General features: G+C 46.0%; 1 protein-coding gene across 5 annotated transcripts in view; it reads right to left on the bottom strand.

Moving 5' to 3' along the window:
* Window positions 1-20,956, bottom strand: part of LOC135252252 (thromboxane A2 receptor-like) — a 99,302-nt gene extending 78,346 nt beyond the window's left edge. For 2 of the 5 annotated variants that reach the window (XR_010329372.1, XR_010329371.1), the window contains exons 1-2: window positions 12,285-12,689; window positions 5,541-6,432 (exon numbers count right to left, since the gene is read on the bottom strand). Coding sequence is in view for 3 of the 5 variants with exons in the window: in XM_064330128.1 (XP_064186198.1) it covers window positions 3,133-3,324; window positions 5,541-6,335 (987 nt within the window). In the remaining 2 variants the exon portion in view is untranslated. Of the gene's footprint in view, window positions 1-3,117; window positions 3,325-5,540; window positions 6,433-8,807; window positions 8,858-12,284; window positions 13,138-20,641 lie in introns of those variants that run through there. The other 3 variants (XM_064330126.1, XM_064330128.1, XM_064330127.1) reach the window with 3 other exon arrangements.
* Window positions 20,957-21,032: the final 76 nt, after the last annotated feature.

Here is a 21,032-nt window from a genome sequence, read left to right as displayed (position 1 = left end):
CACACACACACACACACACACGCACACACTTACAACACACACACATACAAACACACACACACACACGCACGCACATATGCACACACCTACAAACACACTACAGGAGTTCCATCAGAACGTTCGTTGAACATTCTAACAAAACACACACATTGCTAACTAAGCTACACATTCACGTGGAATAACAGGAATATTACTGGGTTACAAAGGATGAAAATATTTTAAATTGTTGACTTGCGAGTGCACACCAGCTATTTCAAACTGTTGAACATAGTGTATGTCTTACTTGCAATCTACATAGGACTGTTAACCTGCCATAGCTAATTTTGGCTTATTCTCTAATGTACAAACTTAAAGAGCTTGATAAGTGCACAGCACTTTTCACAATTTGTACTGTAGACCATTTTCCTACATTAGTGTCTGGCGCTTTTCCTGTGGGACAGCGGCTGACGGTTTTCTGTGCTTTACGGACATTTTGTCCAAACACAACTGAACACGCAATTAAAGTGCATACAACTATGAACTGGCATGTATTGAAAAGAGACTTAAAAATGATTTCCGAAAGATCTGGCTTTGAAATGGCACAATTTCAAAAGCAGACCAATTTGCTTTTCCTCAGTTGGCCATCTGCAGGGCCTGCATACATAATCATGCTCATAATATCACTCGGAGATATTTGCCATTTTTGTGTGCTTAACAATGAGATGTTTGCTCGACTTATTTATTAAAGCTGTCTTCGAAAAACACTGATACAAATCTTGTGTTCTCTGAAATAAAAGACTAAAAGGATAAAATCAGATGAAAAAAAAAGCGGTTTTTCTTCCAACCAATGACATTAGAGGCATTTATTAAATTACGTTTCTCCTTCGGTTACGTATCAAATTCATTTCAGTTGCAAAATTTCGATGGAGGGCAGTAGCTTATTCTGAAACGGTTTCTGTGAAATTTTGTCTTCACATCCCCGGCCATGCTACCCTGGGGCTGAAAAACTGACTGTTGCCGCTGTCAGTAATCCAGCACCCAACTGCCAACCACCCCTTCCCTCCCCCCCCCCCCCTCCCCCCCATCCCCAGACCCAAAAGCCTGACCCTGGCCATCTTGAGCTCCAAGATGAAACTGGTCCAAGGGCAGTGCTTGAGGATGCCTGAGCCAGCATCGTGTGCCAAATGGGAATACAGTAGCCAGAGAATACATCAACGGTATATCTTAGAATGTCACTCCACAGTAAACAGTTTATGGAGTGGGTATTGGAGGGTGGGGGAGGGAGAGGGTGGTTGGCATTTGGGTGCTGGATTACTGGCAGTGGCAACAGTACAGGTCTGCATAACTCTAGGACTGAGGAAACACAATATATTATGAATACATAATCCATTGTTGGGTTACTGCCACTTCACCATTTAAGGTGTAAATTCAGAACGTTCTTAACTAAACATTCTAATGCTGATGCAGCAACGACTAGGGTCTTGTCTTCAAAGGGTTAAATGAGATGTTTTATCTTTTAATAACTGTGATGTCACAATAGTGACACAATTTCTGGAAGGCTTGGCATTATTATCAGTGACATCACAATTACCACAAGCACTTACCAGAATGGACAGGGGGACAGTATTCTAATGAGGCTGGTTTCCCTTGCCTTGGTAACCTATGAGCACGTGACACTGATGCACCTCAAGTCACGTATGGCTGCAATCAGGCCCCAGATAGCGGCTAACTGTACAGGACAGTTTACCGCCAGTGCCCAGTGACGATCGTCGTCATCCTGCTCCTCCATAAGCTACTTGTTTTGCTAGCCCTCGCACATTCAAACATACTGCTTAGTCACGGCGCTGTACTGTACGCTGCTTGTCCGTGAGTCACTGCAGCCCTGTTTCGGATGTTCTCAGCGTGTACCGAAACGAAATACACCCCCCCACCCATAAAGCAATCACGCCCAAAACACAGGCTCTGCGCTTTGTCTACCCCCTCATGTTCCAGGCAAGGCGTCCTGTTCTCATACGGGAATGCACGCTCAGTGCTGAGTAACGCTGCGGACAGAACAGGGGGTCTGGACCAGACCTGGGTCAAAGATGCATTTTGAAACGCTTTCAACTCCTCAGGCGCTGGACCAAAATTTGAAAAAGGCTCCCTTGTAGAACCCTGAGGGCTCTCAGGAGCCTGTTGCTGAAACCAGAGCACACAATGACACGCAGAGAGAAGAATTTTAGCTCTGAACAGCAGGAGAACGAACACCGGTTCTCTTAAAGCCACCGGTAATGTGCTGCAGAGCTGGCCCTGGGGTTTCGGTGGTCCTAAACGAGAGTGTTGTTGTGGTTCTGTAAGTGCTTGCAGCATAAATCTTGCCCACCTTGAATTGTGTGGCCCAGCAATGGTTGTGGCCGTAAATTACTACATCGTGGTTTGTGCCAGTGGCCGGCTCTGATAGCTGTTGCTTCTGCTGGAACTAATGGGGATAATCGAATAAATTTGAAATATCTAATGATGTGCAGGCAGGGGCTGCCCCAGAGATTTTGGGCCCCATAAGAAGATCTACCATTGGGCCCCAGAAGCCCAAAAAATCTTATGTTCAAATATAACCTAACATATCCTAAGTTGCCGCCCCCCCCCCCACCCTCGTCCCTTGACGATGCCCCTGTCTGCAGCTATTGTTATTCCAGTGTGTAAAGAGTGTTTCACACAGTGTTTTATTTAGCCCAGGTCTGCCCCACCTCAACATACAGCACCACAGAAAAGGGAGTGAATATTAACACCGTCATGCCTCCTGCAATCAGAAATGGCGGATCAGAAGACAAGGAAGATGGGTGACAAAGGCATTCTGGGAGATGCAGTTTTAGGGGGCTGGGGTTAGAATGGAATGGCTGAATGCCTGTTAGGCCATACCCATACCCATGCAGTCCGTAACTCCACTGCACTGCGGTTTGAGGTGAGGGGGCTTATGGGAGATGAGGGGGCAGCTGCAGCCAGAGGTCAGTGAGCCGAAGCGGTGGGGGCCGGGGGGGAGGGGGGGTGGGGTGTCAGGGCTGAAATTCCCAGGCCTTGGGGTCCTGGTACGCTGAGGAAAGTTTGGCACGGAATGGGATGGTCAAAATCTGAAGCAGCTGGAGGTGACAGGAAATGGCGAAGTGTGGGGGTGCGTTATTATTGTTGTTTCATTTTTTTTTTGTGGGCGGGGGGGCAAGGGGTTGTTGCTACTCGCCTTAGCCGAGACTTCTGACACAGGATGTAAACCCAGGGATCGCATATCTGATTGCAGCTGGCCAACCGCAAGAAGAACAACAGGTAGTCTGGGCCTACAGGCTCAGCGGACAGAACGGTCCTCATAGTGAAGATCTGTCCAGGAAGAGCAAACTCGGTTAGAGGAGGGGGGCCCAGCGTGATCCTTCCATCCGTAGATCCTGGAGATAAAGTTAATCCAGACCACCCCCCCAAGAGATAGCCCTACAGTATAGGGTTAAAGGTGGGCTGGGTTCTGGAACAGATCTTCCATGCGGCACACTGCATGCAGATGAACAAAGCCCTGTGCGGAACACTGGGTCAACATTCTGGGTTTCCACGGCGACACCCAACAATGACATTTTAGCCGCTCAAGCTGATGCTCTCATCCAGAGTGGCTTACTCAGCTCACATTCTTCACATGCAATCCATTTAAACAGCTGGATATTCACCGACGCGACTCAAGCTAAGAACCACGCTCGAGGGTACGACGGCAGCCCCGTGTCCTTGGGAAATGAGCCCACGACCTTGGGAGTCACGACCCAAAATTCCGCAAACCGTTACGGATAAACTGACAAAAGGGGAGGACGTGCGGGGGGGGGGACAAGTCACGTTCTCTTATTGTAGAGTACATATTGTAATTTGTATTTTCGTCCTAATAGCGTAGCTTGTACCTCCCCCCTAGTTTGACTTAGCATAAGTTAGGTCCGAATACTGTTCGTTGCGTGAACTGTACTGTGTTATTGGCCATGAATAGCTGTGCGAAGTGTTGTACCTTATCGAACCTGTGTCTCGTGGTTCCAATGACCTTGATATGCTTGATATGCACTTTCGTATGTTGCTTTGGATAAAAGTGTCTGCTAAAGAAATGTAATGTAATGTAAATGTTCTGGGTGGGAGGGGGGGCGGGCAGTTGGGGGCGCGGTATAGAGGATATCCTGGTCTGTCCCTCGGTCGGAAGTCACCCATTCAGCGAGCGGGTTATCTCTAGGCAACACACCGCGACACGCTGTCAACGGCAAGGGCGGAAGGCTCCGGAAGGCACTTCCTGGAGGAGGCTGCGAGCGAGAACTCACGCCACACAACGGCACGCTCAGAACAACGGGTTCCAAACAGAACCCCTGTCCAGTTCAAGGGTTCCAGGAGGCTCCTCCGTGTCTCCATAGCGGAACCCCCTGTCCAGTTCAAGGGTTCTAGGAGGCTCCTTTGTGTCTCCATAGCGGAACCCCGTGTCTAGTTCAAAACAGGTTCTTTGTCAAGCAAAAATCGATTCCATCAGGGGAGCTTTCACACTTCTCACACCCAACATAGAGGGTTCCATAGAGCACCAAAACAGGAGTCAACAAAAGCACAAATATTGATAGATTAATTTAACAAGGAACACTGGCTGATGTTTAAGTAGACTAGCTGTGACATGTTAGTTCAGTCTCAAGTCTCGTCAATAAATTGGTCTGCACATACAGATCGATGATTCTGACAGGAAGGTGACACATCTGGGATATTTTCATTGCAAAGAACCACCGAAAAGCCTTAAGACTGTTCCGACGCAATCACTCAAATCTTTGAGCTTAGTCACTTTTTGGAATTAAGATCTTAAAACCATATTTTCATTTATAACAACAAAGTACCAGTTTCAAATCAGTGGCTCTGCAAAGGACACACCATCTATACTTGTATTAATCAAAGGATGAACATTTTTATTGACCATGCTATCGAGTTCAACCGTCATCAGCTTCACTTCCTCAAACATTAGAGAGTGTTCCATCTGACATTAGATCGGTCCTTGATGAAATTACAATATTTAAAATAAAAAAAAACTGTTGACAATGAACCACAAATCAAAGTTGACGGTTTAAGTTATTTGATTGTTTTTCCATTATTTTGATTTGTTCTAATGTCACTGCTTTGCTGTTTTTTTTTTATTTCTCCTCATTAAGAAAATTAAGCTGATCTCAATGGGGCCTCCGTTTGGATAAAGGATAACAACAATTTACTTGAACAATTGAATGTATCCGATCAATCAGAGTTCATCTTATTTACACAGCCCATCCTTCGAACAAAATATTGAGAAAACATTTCCATTTAAGACTTGTTTGCACCGGTAACCAGGACGCATCCAAAAAACATACGGAATAGAATTTCTGATATTAACAAAAAAAAACTCATAAAAACATTTTTTTTAAATTAATTTTCAAATTTCCCAATTACCCTGAGAGACCCAAGTCTCAATTCACCCACTCCTCTGCTCTGAGAACAACCCTAACTGAACAAAAAGGGGGGAAGAAGTATCCCTTTGGATGACGCCATCGTCTCGCAGTGATACCGGCACTTACCAGCAGGGGGCACCAGCAGATGGAGGCGATGATCATGATGCCGAGGAGCTGCACCATCATCTCCACCTCGTGGTCGCGGCGGCGGCTGCCGGCCTCCTTGCCGCAGCAGACGCGCAGCAGCGTCACCACGCTCACCGTGTTCAGCACGAAGGACACGGCCAGCGACGTCAGGCCCGTGAGCGAGAACAGCAGGCTGAAGGTCATGTCCAGGGGCCGCGAGCCGATGAGGAAGAAGCACCAGGAGCCTGGCATCTGCATGTGGTAGCTGCCCAGGCCCGTCAGCGGCAGCAGGCCCACGCAGCCCGCCGCCACCCACACCGACACCACCATGGACCACGCCCGGGACTTGGACACCCTGGCGGAGCGGGCGAAGGGCCTGTTGATGCCCACGAAGCGCTCGACGGCCATGGCGGCGCCCAGCAGCAGCGGGCACAGGCCGTAGAAGACCATGGACACGCCCATGAAGTTGCAGAAGTGGCAGCGGGGGTCGAGCAGGCGCCAGTTGAAGTGCGTGACGTGGAAGGAGACCACGATGGACCCGGTCACCAGCAGGCCCATGAAGTCGGTCAGCACCAGGCCCAGGAGGAAGACCAGGAAGGAGGAGCGGGAGCGGCTCTGCGTCCGGCGGTACGACTTCACCAGCACCACCAGGGCGAACAGGTTGGAGCTGAGGCCCAGGCCGCTGAAGGTGGCGGAGAAGTAGGCGGAGGCGATGCTGTGGGTGTAGTTGAAGGGCGGGCTGTTGACGGAGAAGCAAACGGGCGGCGGCGCCCCGCCCTCGGCCGAGGCGTTCATGGTGCCGGACAGCGGCGGCGGGCGCTCTCCGAAACGTCCAGGAACCTCACCCCGTTTGTCTCGCCCCGACGGATTTCAGTCCTCCCGCGGCTGGGCTCTGGAGATGAAAGCACAACACGTGAGCTCAGACCAGTGCGGTTTTTTAAGCCTGGCGGGAGTTTTTCACGCTTCATTTTAACGCGGCGATGGAAAATGCATGTTTTCTCCCCCCGCTCACAATATTTTTGTTATGCTCACCCCAAGCCCCGTGCGACACTTACGCAACCCAGACCCAGATCCAAGCCAAAACCCTGTTTGTTAGTTCTTCTCGACTGGAATGCTTGATCACAGCGGACATGGTTTGTTTGCTGCAGCGAGCATTCCACTGTAAGGTCATCACAAAAAAATGTATACAGCTCAAAAGTAAAAAAAAATAAATAAATAAATAAATAATTTTTTTTTTGCGAATGAGACTAATGCTGAAAAAAACAACACCAATTAAATGCTTGCCGGGGTATAGATTTTTTTTTTCTCGTTAACCTTACATGCTTCACAAGGCAGTACAGTACATTCCAACTTCTCGAATTGTGCGTCCCTGTTTTTTGAGTGCCTTTTTTAAAGCTTTATCTCTAATGCAATTTCCTGGATTTCCTTTGTAAAATGGCCAACAAAAAAGCCCCACTGGCTGCCTGATAGAAGGCTCAGACTGCACAATCGCTGACACCAGCCTGTGGCCCGAAGACAGCCCTGGCACTGTGGAATTTTTCGACTGCCTCGATACCTGACATCCAGTGTGATGTCATAACTAAGGACGTACCAAACCTGGCAGAGGCCATATTGGTCAGGGCTGAGTAACCCCAGTCCTATAGGGTGTTCCTGACTCGACAGCTCGAGAGCCACTGCCATAGACTAGCGCCGCTACAAGCGCCGCAGGCTAAGCACCGTTAGCGGGAGAAACGTCACGGATAATGTGACATCACGTTCGGCCTGCAACGTAAACAAGGAAGCGTACAGACGCGCACGATGTTCTCCTCCTAAATGTTCCCTACGGAAGGGAACAGGCAGGAGAAACGTCACAGATGTGACCACATTCGGCCTGCAACGTAAACAAGGAAGCGTACGGACGCGCGCGATGTTCTCCTCCTAAATGTTCCCTACGGAAGGGAACAGGCAGGAGAAACGTCACAGATGTGACCACATTCGGCCTGCAACGTAAACAAGGAAGCGTACGGACGCGCGCGATGTTCTCCTCCTAAATGTTCCCTACGTTTAGGGAACAGGCTGGCAGCGGACGAGGCCTGAGAAAGAGCCTCCATTACCGCCAGATGCACGAAATGTAATCACTAAAAACGGTTCGATTTCAAGCAATTGAGCAAGATGCATTTTTTTAAAATTTAATTGAATAGAAGAGAAAATGGCAAAATGTGTTTTTTGTTTATTTATCAGCTGGCCAGACAAAATGGCTCCACAGAAAACCAGACCGCGAGGCTCCAAGTTTCCACAAACACAGCCCAAAAAACATCATGCTGTCCAGGCAAAAAATGTTTGTTATGCCCCCAACAATGTATACAGTACTACATGGTAAAAGAAAATATTTATGGTACCTCTGCTTAAAGAACTACCGTTTAACAGTCTTGTGAAATCTTTCTCAGCATGTAACTCTCCCTGAGAATGATACGCTTTATGAATATTCTCACTTCTGACCCGCCCATTAATAGCACCACCATATTGCTTAATTGCGCAGGAAGAAAAAAAAAAGAAGCTCTCTGATCCGAAAAGTAACTGCTCTTACATTTGCGATTTGTCATCAGATCCAGCGAACTGAAGTGAGAGAGAGAGAGAGATTACCGAAGCTAATTATCCAGGCTAATTATACTCCGTCCTCAGTACAAATGACACTCCGTTAAATGACGAGAGTGGAAGATTCAGCTGTGCTCAATGTGCTGGATCCAACGCGCGGCAGTTTTCTGTAATTGGAACCTTGGTCTTCGAAGATAACCACCCCTGTCTTGTCAGGGCATTCTTGTCAGCGATGATTCTTTTCGCGAGAAGGCAAAGGCGTGCCGCGAAGGAATCTCGTCCTGGTCCCGGTCCTTCTCCACAACACTCCAATATCAGCGCCCCCTCCTCACGGTTTTGAAAGCTTTCCCAGACCAAACCATGCCTTTTCTAAACAAACTCCGACTCCGGCTCAGTTTCATTTCGATGAGCCCACGTCGTCTTCAGAACACAACACAAATAGATTCACTGATGTAGGTAGACTAGCAGATTGATGCGGTGCCTTTTAGATCCTCCGTGCAACACCTCAGTCTAAAGAGACGGAGTTTGAGTTCGGCTTTTCAAAAAGACACACAGAGCACAGGTCTCTAAGCAGCCCTGCCAAAAAATTTTTCCAGCAGAACGGAACAGAAGGACTGACATCATTTTTAAGAGCCAAGCAAGAATTTACATTTACAAGCAAATCAGTTACTTATTTTGGCAGACATTTTATACCTTTTCCTGTGAAGAGTGTTGGTGTATCATGAAGCTTGCATCTGTTTATTCTGCAGTTTGGGCGAGAGAATGCAAAAAATTTAGTCATGTGACCACATCTGACCAATGAACGGACACTCTTATGAAGGGCAAAGCCCAAATCTGTCTCTGACATCTTGCAGCTGGAGTCCATAGTTTCTCAGCTGGTAATTGGATCCAGACACCTGCAGTCCAGCTTGCCGCCGCGGCTGATTGGCCGAGAGCAAGGAGACATTTCTGGGCTCGGAACCAGTTCTAAAACAAACTGGGTTTAATCAGGAGATGGTCCGGTAGTCAGTGCTCGTTCTGTGTGCTGTGGACAAGCCATGGATCAGCACCGAGAGAAACACAGCTTCACATTACAGAGATAGCCTTTACCAAAAACCAGACGACATCACCAGGCTGCCAAAATTGTTATGGTACCACCGCCCTTCCCTTCCCAAAACTGGGTCAGAATTTATGTCTTCAACAGGGTGACGCAACTGTGATGGATAGCTTACAGGCTTCGATTGTTCTCTCTCTCTCTCTCTCTCACTCTCTCTCGCTCTCTCCCTTGTTTTGACAGAGCCATCAGAATCACTTCAGAGCCGCAGACGTCTGTGGCCTCTCAGATGCTGCCTTCTCAATCACGGTTACGATCGCAGTTGCGAGTTTAATAGTCACAAGGCCGCATTCGATTCGGAACGCTAGGATCCACAGATCGGCAAGGCCGAGACTAGGACCAGGAGAGAGGAACGGCAAGGAGGTGAACAGGTAACACAGAACACAGCAAAATATTTCGGCGATGAAGCTGCTCTGACAGGGAATGTTTTGCGCTAGTGGAGCTTGCTTTATCAGTTCCAGCTACGGGAGATCAGCGAGGCAGTGGCCTGATGCTGTAAGCCAGGGATCTCTAACTCAAAATCCTGCAGGTCTGCTGGTTTTTTGATGTGCTCCAGAACTTGTGCTCAGCGCTTAGTTTGAGTCATTGATTGGCTAGAGAGTCCACACAACCTTGTTTCCAAGGCCTAATTTGGCTGCTGACTGAAAGGAAAGCAGAAAAACCAGCAAAGCAGAAAAACCAGCGGAGCAAACTCCAGGACTGGAGTTTGAAACCTCCGCTCTCTGCAGACTCTGAACACAGAGACTCGGTACAGACAGTCTTCCTGGAATACCGCCGCGGCTGCAAAATGCTCAGCTGCCAATTCAACAGAATTTGTGCGAGCCTGACGGGAACCACGTGCGCGGCGAACCCTCGCACCGTTCGTACCGTACCCCTAAAACACCCGAAGGAAGAAGCCCCGTGTAGATCTTACGCGGCCTGGTCCAAGCAGTCCAAGCGTTCAACGGAAAAAAAACAAAAAAAACGAACAAAAAAAAAACACGAAATCAAATAAATCAGAATCGCGTAAAAAAGGCTTTGAGAGGCAGTCAGGCAGAACCGTGAGAGGTGAGCCTCGCACCCTGATTGGCAGGAGTCTGCTGCAGCCGTGCCTCAGATGCGACGCGCGATTGGACTCCAGAGACGAGGAGCTCGGGAGCTAAAAGCTCCGCTGCCATAGATTTTTATTTTTCTGAAAAAAGGACCGTCTGACAGTCTGTCCAGCCCCCCACATTTCATACGTTTTTGCGTCATTGTCCAGACGGGAGGAAAGCTGGGAGGGTAACGGATAGGGAAGGGATCATGGCTCAAAGGTTTCCATGGCGAGGGAAACAGGCTCCTGTCCAGGTGGGGGTGGGGGGGCGTTTAGTATGTTTTTAATAATTGTGAGACGGTTCTAAGAAAACGACGTCAGTCGCCAAACGCAGAGCGCGGCTGAGAACGGGATTCTGGGAGTCGGGCCTTCGAAGACGCGAGGACGATTCAAGGCCGTGAAAACGCTTCGTCGATAGAAAGCAACGCCCTCGAACCCGCAACCCCCGCATTTCACCAGTGACCCGAGGACGGGCCTGCCCCTCGTTAAAACGCTCAGCGCTAAATCAACTCTTACAGAGTACATATGGCCCCTAATTGGACTCACATGTAGTCTATTTCAGTTGAATTATCACTGGACATTATACTGTACCAGTCTAAGCTGCAAAGGACTCTGGTTGCTGAATTCTAATTGGACTAATTGGATCCACTGTAATGTAGTCTGACAAAGCGAGGGGCAGATCACTGCAATAATACAGGCTATAGACATTACAAGGGCAACGTCTTTAAGTAGCCATGGGGATTGCTCGGAGATCTTAAAACATTAGGAATCCCAAGACGAACCCCTGCTGTGTTCGTAAGGCCATCTCAGCACACACTGACCGAATTTCTTAACGTCGCCTTTTAAACCTGGTTCATATTTAAAATAAATATTCACAGACAGATAGATAATTAGATAAATAAATGCGCCAGGAATTCTGCAGCCTTGGCGGGATATCGGCCTCCGTTTTGCAATCAATTGCCCCGAAGGTCAATATCAATCCGCCAAAGCTTTCGTGAGTAAAAGACCAGCACTGCGCGTGAAGCGCGAGATGAATACATTCCTATACTGTTGGTGCGGCATTGACATTGATTCCGCCAGATGGACTCCGTCACAGTAGACGGAGGTCAGATTACTTCATTTTGGAGCAAAACTCAGGTCTTTCACAACTCGTCAAATTAAACGGTTAACTGAATATTAATGCTACACCGTTGTTATTAGAAAACATACTGCGTTGTCAAGGCTCCTGTCATGAGATATCTTTACTTAGAAATAAAATTGAATCGCTCACGTTCAATTCAATTGTTCAATTCACGTTCTTCCCCGGAAGGCATCCGAATTGCTCACGTTCAATTCACGTTCGACTTTCAATACACATAAGCGATGATAACAATAAATATTTGACAGGAGCCTTGAGGACGCAGTTTGTCTGCTAATTATAAGAATGTAACTCTAATTTCAAGTAAATATACATGAACGTTATGAGATATTGACACCTTTAATTATATGTAATTAAATGGAGTCTAATTACAGTAGCTTTTGCTTTCTTTAAGATTAACTCATTCTGTGACACCTAATAAACTGCCAATACTGTTACATAAAACATAATTACTATGTGTTATTATTAAAAGCATAATTACCATTTAGTACGTCGCAGAATAATAACAAGCCTACTGTATATAAACATGCATATAGCCTACATTCGGTTGATTTAAATGATGGAATTGTTGACCCAATTATTTCCTGTTGAAAGTTTCCAGTAATAACATTTTAAGAAGTAAATGGCGAATTGATACAATGTCGAAAATATATACTGTAGCACTTAAGCATTGCAATCGTAAGCTGTCTAAAACTTGTAACACGTTAAATATTTTATTAAAATAATTACATACAAAAACTATTTGGCAAGCACCCATCGACCGAGGATAAAACAGGCTGCAATATGATGCCAAAAATGCACAAATGTTTCCATCAACATAACGTCAAACAAACGTATGGCTTTTTATGGAGTCGAACGGAGACATACCTTGCACGTGCCGGATCCGTGGTGGCTACTGTAAGGTGAGAACAGATATAAGCCTGCTTCGTTGCGCTCATGACATGACTACTTTGGTACAACCCTAGCTCCGCACGCCTTGAAAAGTTCCAGTGTCCCGTTTTTTTCCGGAAGGCATTTCATCCGTCCAGCCGGGAAACAAACTTACACAGAGCGAGCTTGGGGCTTAAGCGCGCTTTGCCACTCTGTTTTCAAACTGATCGGGGACTCTGGCGTATATGTACAGTTACAGTACCACTACAGCTCAGTGGTCCACTGTCGAGGGGGTAGTACTCAAAATATATCCCCCGAGGACAAGGGGGGAGCGTCCGTAGAGGGAATGACCGGAATTCTAGTCACTGTCCCGAGATGGGTAGAATCCAAAAATCAATGGAGGAGCTATTAGTGGTTTCTAAGTGTCAACGTTAATGTGTTATACCACTTAAAATTAGTTTAGATTAGAATACCGTGTGTGTTTACAGTATTGCATGGCCCTTTGGGATATGTGGTGAAGAAGCATAACTACTTTACGTGTGAATGACATTTTGGAGTTCTTATTTAAAGTGCTTTGGCAGTTCTATTACGAATTAGCCTACGTCGTTGTTGTTGACCGCGCTAGCTTGGTGTCATTTCCCGTCATTACACTTTTAGAAGTCAAGACTAAGGAGGAAAAAGCGCTTCGATAAATACTGTTAAATAAATGCGGACCTTATCTTTGATCATTGCGCATGAAATCTAGCGCTTCGTGCTTTTTTTACAGTAAAGAACGCGTCTGTAGCCCATCTGGATTAACTACAGTAGCCTGTCTCAGTCAATGCACAGGCATCTGTGCCGTGCGTGTTCATTAGACACATTATCACGCAATATTATTATGTACTGAGGAATGTTTCCCGGGGAAGGTACCAGTAACGCACGCAACGCGCATAATTTCCCAAAACCCCCAAAACATTATGACGCCTGCCAAACAGACAGAGATAGCCTGAGGATTCGGACTCCTGGAGTCCTAATGAGTCAATGGAAGATTCCCCCCCTCCTCCTCCGTAGAAACACAACCGCAGCGCCTTGTTTATCAGCAACACATAAATAATTAGTTATGAGAAGGTTCTCTAACAGAATGCCCACGCGATTTACCATGGGAACAACGAGAAAGCCATGCCGAAGCGCACACACAAGCGCGCGCGCGCACACACACACATTTACATCAAACAATTCACGACCTCCCTATTCCAGGAAATTGAGGCTTGATCCGATTATTTTTTGGCGCGGCATCTGCGCGAGCCTGACTCCGACTGCCAAACCATTGACCTCCTCAATCACATATTTAAGCCGTTATTCACGCGACGGCGAACAGAAAAGGGCGGCTTCGTTAGCCTGAAAATAAATAAAAAATCCTTATAGGACATTATGGGCAATTTTCAAATTCAGGAACCGAATTTAAATTAATTTCCCTGAACTGACAGAACTGGATTGGAACTAAACGGAAACCCACATTGTATGCTGTTTTTAATTCAAACCATAATTGCACCATCTGAATTCTGGACGGCAACGAGCTGTTAATTGTTATTAATTAGACGCAGTGTCTACTGAAGGATGATTTATCTCTTCAGAGCACAGTATTTAGAAACAGCTGTGCATGCCAAGAAGAATCAATATCCAACTGACACCCGGCAGAAAAAAACGTTTAAGTACTTTTTTGACATAGGCCTAAAACAAGAGTCTTGGACAACAAAAACACGTTGTAGTAAAACAAGACCAGGTCAAAACCTAGTATATGGCTGGACCTAACACACGTGATCCAGCCGACCAATGGTGTAACTTCATCACTCGCTCAGTCACTCACTCAGTCACAGACATTCGCGTGTGTAGGGCTGGCCCCACTGTTGCGGTCCATCCAAAAAAAGAAGTACATTTTTATTGAATGTCTCTCGAAGCGAAAGTGTCGGTTTCAGAGTGGTAGAATAATACATGGTTCTTGAGATTGAAGACCACCGACTCATAATAATAATAATAATTTTATTTATATAGCGCTTTTATCCAACCCAAAGACACTTAGCTATATATACATACACACACACACATATATATATATATATATATACATATACATTTAAAACACACACACACACACACACAAAAAAACATAAAATATATAAACAACAGTAAGACAATACTACAGTAAAGTACAATGAGGGATGCAAAATGGCAGGAAGAGAAACTGGGTGTGGGTGTGGGTGTGTGAAAGTGTGTGTGTGTGTGGGGGGGGGAGGTAGCCTAGGAGATATGAGGGGGATTAATGATAAACAATATTCAATAGATGTGTTTTGAGATGGGAAGTGAAAAGGGGGTGGGAGTCAGAGGCTCGGATGGATGGGGGAAGTGAGTTCCATAGCCTGGGTGCGATATGGGAAAAGGCCCCTTCACCAAAACTGCATCGGCGAAGACCAAAAAACAAAAACAAACAAACAAACACCCAGCCATCCTGTACACAACTCTCCTTAACAGCCAGCGTGACACCGCCGTTCTCTAACAGGTTCCTGTACCCGAAACTAAGCGGAGACAACCCCTGGGTTAAATTCCCGTGTTGTGTCTCTAATGAGGACGGGACCCTCTCTGATTCGCCCAAGTTGTGGGCGGAACTAAACGGGGCTGTCACTCACTCAGCCGGGGCACTGGGGCAGTGACTCGCGAGCAGACAGGGTCCGCTTGGTTTCCCCCCGAAATCGCAGAATCCCCCTTCCCCCCCCCCCAGTCAGTAATTGTGCTGTGGGCCAGGCGCCAGGCCGTCATTCTGTCTCCTAATTTGCGCCGAGCACCTGCAGCTGACAACACCTGACCACCGCTCGTACCCCCTGAGACAGGGGGTGGGGGGGGGGGGGTGTCACGAGAATCATGAACTGTAACCAATCATGCGTGGTCATCTTGAACTGCGGCCAATCACGTGTAGTAATCTTGAACTGTGACCAATCATGCGTGGTCATCTTGAACTGCGGACAATCATGTGCAGTAATGTTGAACGGCGACCAATCATTCCTGGTCATCTTGAACTGCGGCCAATCGCGTGCAGTGATGTTGAACGGCGACCAATCAATCCTGGTCATCTTGAACTGCGGCCAATCACGTGCAGATATCTTGAACGGTGACCAATCATGCGTGGTCATCTTTAACTTCGGCCAATCACGTGCTGTAATCTTGAACGGTGACCAATCATGCACGGTCATCTTGAACTGCGGCCAATCACATGGAGTAATCTTGAACTGTGCTCAACAGTCCTCCTCCTAATCTCACACCATTGATGAGTACTCAGGCTTGTCATTTTGGGCCTCAGATTTTCCCTCATAATCCACTAGATTGGCAAACATGACCACTGTGCAATTTATATATGAAATATATAAATGAAATATATTTTGAAAATATTATTTCATGTATCAAAAGTGGATTTTAATTAAGACCGGTAAACAGTAACTATATCTGATGACGGACATGATGTTACATGTCCGTTATAAAACAAAATTAACTCCTTGGAACAATTAAATAAGTGCCAACTTGGAAAAAAAAAAACATCTGTTGTTGGCTTTACCTGGCAACGCGTTTATAAATACCAAACCAAACCTATTCCCGGAGTTAATTTTTTCCCAGAAGGACTTCAAAATATTTGCTCTTTAATGAGTCCCTGGCTAGGATGTTCTGACTAAGCTGATTCTGTAAATGACAAAAAAATATTCTGCATGAATCATTACCAACCAAACTCATGATAGGCATATCTGAGTTAGATCGTCCAGGACCCCATTAAATGAAGACATCTTTTTTTTTTTTTTTCCTGGGCAGAGACAGTAATTTGGCTAAGAGTCTACGCTAAGACAGTGCTATCCTGCACATTTTTCTGACGCGCTTGTGTTTTGAGGTACGCCTGCATATTTCCCCTGTAAACATCTTTTGAAATTAGCTACTGAAATGGGCTTGAGTGCAGTTTTTAATGCATGCAACCATTTGAGTTAACTCTTTTCAGATGCGAGATCAATACGCGATTAGAATTTTGATTACTGAACATTCTAATGCTGATGTAACAATCACTACTGATAACTGAAAGCAGTGGAGTTCTAGAACAGTGATCTCCAACCCTGGTCCTGGAGAGCTACAGGGACTGCTGGTTTTTGTTTTCACCTTAAAATCAGCACCCAATTAAGACCCACGACACCAGGTGAGTTGAGTTAACTGTGCAATCAACTGCTCTAATCGATTCATGAAGTGCAGAGTCGCTGGAAACCAGCAGACCCTGTAGCTCTCCAGGACCAGGGTTGGAGACCACTGTTCTAGAACTACACTGACTTTGAATTCTGAAAAAAAAGCATTCAAAAGAAAACCTGCTCTTCGAAGGGCTCTGTCTTTGGGCGGCGCGAACAAAAATAAAATGAAAAGGAAGGGCCTAGCCTCTTGGCTGCAGAGACGAGAGTGACAATCCGTGTCGTCTCTGCGGACGTGCGAGCACTTGAACGGAGGAGGTCGTCCGCTCGTCGCGCACACAGAAGCGCGCGGCACGCCATCGTTCTTCGGGCGCGGGGTCGCCACGGCGATTCACACGGCCCTCCGAAAATAACCCCTAATCACCGGGTTTTGGAAGAAAGGAAAGTGCAACATCAAGGGCATTCCCGGGAAATTGGAGTGACTCTCGAGCGCGGCGACATTTTGGGGGCGGGGGGGAACGCGCGGCCTGACAGAAGCAACGCCGGCTGGTTCTGAACAGTGAATTTCCTGCGTGTCGCTTGGGGGATGCAGTCCGTGAGAACTCTCTCCATATCCTAAAACGTTTTTTAATGGCTATGTGCTGGGGAACATAGTCTGGGTGTCCTGCTGTTCCAACTAAGGCCTTGCCAAACGAAAATGTATTAATATGTTCAGATATGATTATATAAACAGACAGGAAGGCGTGTATTTTTTTTTCTCTCTCTCTCTCTCTTCCTCTCTCTCGGCCTATGAAGAACCTGAACCAGTTCTGCATCTTGATTTCAGATTAGCTGGTTTTGGTAACCTTGATGTTGGAAGAAGGTATATTGTAAAATAGCTTCTCAAAGCACTACATTGCATAAAATTACTGGCATTTATTAGACATGCTGTTACAGACCAACATACACAATTTTCCACAAAGTATTCATTTATCCAGCTGCATATACACACTGAAGCAGGTGGTGGAATAATCCAAGTTCAAGTGAAATTCCTCAACCTAGTATTTTGGTCCCATCTCCTGGATTTGCTAAGCAGCACAATTCTTCAGACAGGTAGGATCAGAGGCGTCACTAGGGAGGTGCAGACCAGGTTAACAAGGTCGACAACATACAACAGCATCCCCCCCCCCCCGTGCGACAACATCAGTTGACACAAACAGTTGACCGCACTGGGTGTCACCAACCCTAGTGACGCCACTGGGTAGGACCAATTAGTGAAACCAGGCAGCTGAGTTTATGGGTGGCTGCAGTTTTACTTTCTGACCCCCTGGACTGTTATACTGAATCAACACGGTTTAAGTACCTTCGCTCAAGGGTACAACAGTAGTGGAATCAAATCGGCAACTTGTAGGTAACGAGCCCAGTTCCCTAAACCACTATGCTTCCCACGGCACTGACGTTGAGTCCTGTAGAATTCTTTACAGCTGACATATCTATCCTGTCATACAAATCTGCAAGGGTGTCCACGGCAACACAGCAAATCATTTGAAATATGGCAAATAATTTTTTGTGCTGGTACAATGTGAGAGCCCTCCTGTAAATCACAAAGAATTTTCAACAAAACATGTCCCTGCCAGAAAGGCCCAAGAATGTGTAGTGAATGCTTTATATTGACAACATTTCTGCAGAATACTGGCAATTTTGCACCACATATTGTGGTGAAAATAGATTTTTCTTTTTAAAAAATGGCCTGTAATTTGCAGGAATTTAACAGGTGACTAAAAAGGTGACTAAAACATATCTCAGATAGAGCTGTTCTCCTTGTAGAAACATGGATATATGAGTGTACTGGCCAACAGCACTTTTTGTGGAGAACACTGTATATTGTAATGTACGCGTGTCTGCTTGAATGGAAATGGGGATTCGATTTACGTTTGATTTGACAGTGCGTGGTTTGAGGTGATGTATATGAAATGACAGTATGAAACATGAGCAATGAAGGCAGTTCAGAAGTCTACTTTATTGACCACACACAGAGGGATTCCTCCAGGGTATTCGAGTACAAGGATGACTTAACCCACATTAATTAACCACGAGAGTCCAGTAGTACATTGACCCCACTCAGAATCAACCCAATTCTCAGCCGCAATACCACCCACAAACTATCATTCCAGTACATCCACCTTTGACAGCACATTTTCTGGGCCACTAAACATAGCAATTTTTACAGCCAATTCCCCTCGTAAAGCCAAGTTTGAGAACGCTTCCCACGCGCGCTAACAGGGATGGGGTGTACACAAAGGCAACAAAGTGAGAACTTAAAAAAAAACTTGTCAATACAATCGGCAGCCTCAAGATTACAATCATTTCTGTTTGTTCGTCGAAAGGAAACGGAAGAAGGTCCTTTTCGCCGACATGATTTGGTTTTAATCAGAGCGATCAATCAGTGCCATCCGTAGGCGCGAGCGAGAGGTGAGCGCGGAAAAGAGAGATTGATGAGGAGAACAGCTGGGAGACGTGAGCAATACTTCCGCTGAGATGCAGATTTATAACGTCTCAATTCGTTTCTGGGGGGAAACATACACTCTCACACAGACAGAGTTATTTTTAAAAGATATAACCCCGATACCATTATGATTTGTCCTTATGCTGTACTTAAGTTACGCACTTCAGTTACGCACAGACTGTAGGAAAACCTGAATTGCTTCAGTGAATATCCACCTGCATTAATGGACTGTGTAAGCCACTCTGGATGAGATGGCCAGTTAAAGGCCAAAAGTGTAAGTGTACTGGACCTGCTGCAAATGAATACACGCAAATTTCCGTTTACACAAAGTATTCCCGAACAGTCGAATTCATGAGTTGTTCTCAGTGCAACCACACACTTTTTTTCAAACCTTGTTAAACGAATAACACAAACATTTTCTTTCACCTGGAAGCAGAATTGCTACCGACTGTACGACGCCCCAGCAACAACGGAAAACAGTGGCAGAATCACTTTGAGTTGATGGTACCGATTTCTTTTTGTACTGGTAAGACGAAAAATAATAGCTACCACCAGGGGGCGGCAAAACCACACGAAATCGTCTTCATTGCAGTCAATCGGATTGCAGCCACTCCTAGCGAGTGAAATTAAGAAGAAAACGCAAAAAAGACGAAACAAGCCCGGTACAGAGAACGGAACCTGAATTTAAAGAGGCACGGGGACAAGAAGAACATACAGCTCATACATAACCGTTCCTCCGATTGGTTGATATTTCATAGTCTCGCATTCTCTACAGCAAAACCAACCTTAAAAGGTCATTGCAGTTTTGTGTAAACTGCATATTTCAAGCGATATTAGTTTCTCTTTACAAATGCTACGTCCATCTGCTACACTAAAAAACCTGACATGGTACAGTACGTTCCCCTATGAGTTATTTAATTTAATTTTTTCTTTGCACCTCTGTCGGTGCTATTTCTTAAAAAAAAATTTTTTTTTTTTAATCACTCGAATTGCCAAGCAACCATCGTCCACTAACGCTGCCATGTTTTGTCCTTAATGAGAAAAACATAGACTATGCTTAAACAATACTATAAAAGGCATGATGTGTGATTTCGACTTTGTCGGTTTGCTCCTGCATATTTATTTATTTATCTATTTTCTAGGCCTATAGGACTGGGGCCTGTTTCACAAAGCAGGATGAACACGTTAGCTGGGTAACTCCACTGAGTAAAACCCGGAACCCCCCAAAACTGACACATGGACGGGAGTAAAAACAGCTGGTCCACAGTCCTGCAGGTTTTCACTCCAACCCTAACAAAGCACACCTCATTTAACTACTAGAGCAGAGCTGCCCAACCCTGTTCCTGGAGATCTACCATTCAGCAAGTAAGGATCTCGTGGTGCTGCTGATTAGTAGAATCGGGTGTGCCAAACTAGGGTTGAAATGAAAACCTACAGGATGGCAGATCTCCAGGAACAGGGTTGGACGGCACTAGGTCTAAAGGCTACTACAACTTCAACAACGATCCTCTCATCGTTCCTGTACTCACCAGCAAATTTGATCGCTAAACAAACTGCAAACTTATAGAGCAGAACTCCCAAACTCAAATCCTGGAGGGCTGCCGGGTCTGGTGGTTTTTAATGTGTTTTGCCATTGAAGTGCTTCGTATACACATCACCGATTGCCTAAAGGGTCTACGCACCTTGTTTCCGAGCCCGAAGCTGGTTGCCGATTGAAAGGAAATCACAGCAGACCAGCAGAGGCTGCGGCCATCCAGGACCGGAGTTTGAGACCCTCTGCGTATCCAAGCGCAGGAAATGAGATATCATTGCTGCATAAATGTGCCACGGTCCGTTGACCCCCGTGCCTACAAATCAAACTACAAATCAAACTACGTGCTGTGGCCGGACTGGAAAATGGCCGACTGAAATACGGTCTGACATGCGCATCTGTATACCTGAGCGCATGCCTGTAATGTCATAATTATGCAGCTGAAGTTTGAACCGGCACACGCTGGTAAGTTTTGAATCTACTGTTCCATTCCTCTTCAAGTTAATTATTTCAAGTTAACTTTGCCTCTTAGGGAACTTGCA

This window comes from Anguilla rostrata, chromosome 4 (assembly GCF_018555375.3).
Source record: "Anguilla rostrata isolate EN2019 chromosome 4, ASM1855537v3, whole genome shotgun sequence".
Lineage (NCBI taxonomy): Eukaryota > Metazoa > Chordata > Actinopteri > Anguilliformes > Anguillidae > Anguilla > Anguilla rostrata.
Note: the sequence above shows the minus strand (reverse complement) of the source record. Positions and strands in the feature narration are given on the sequence as shown.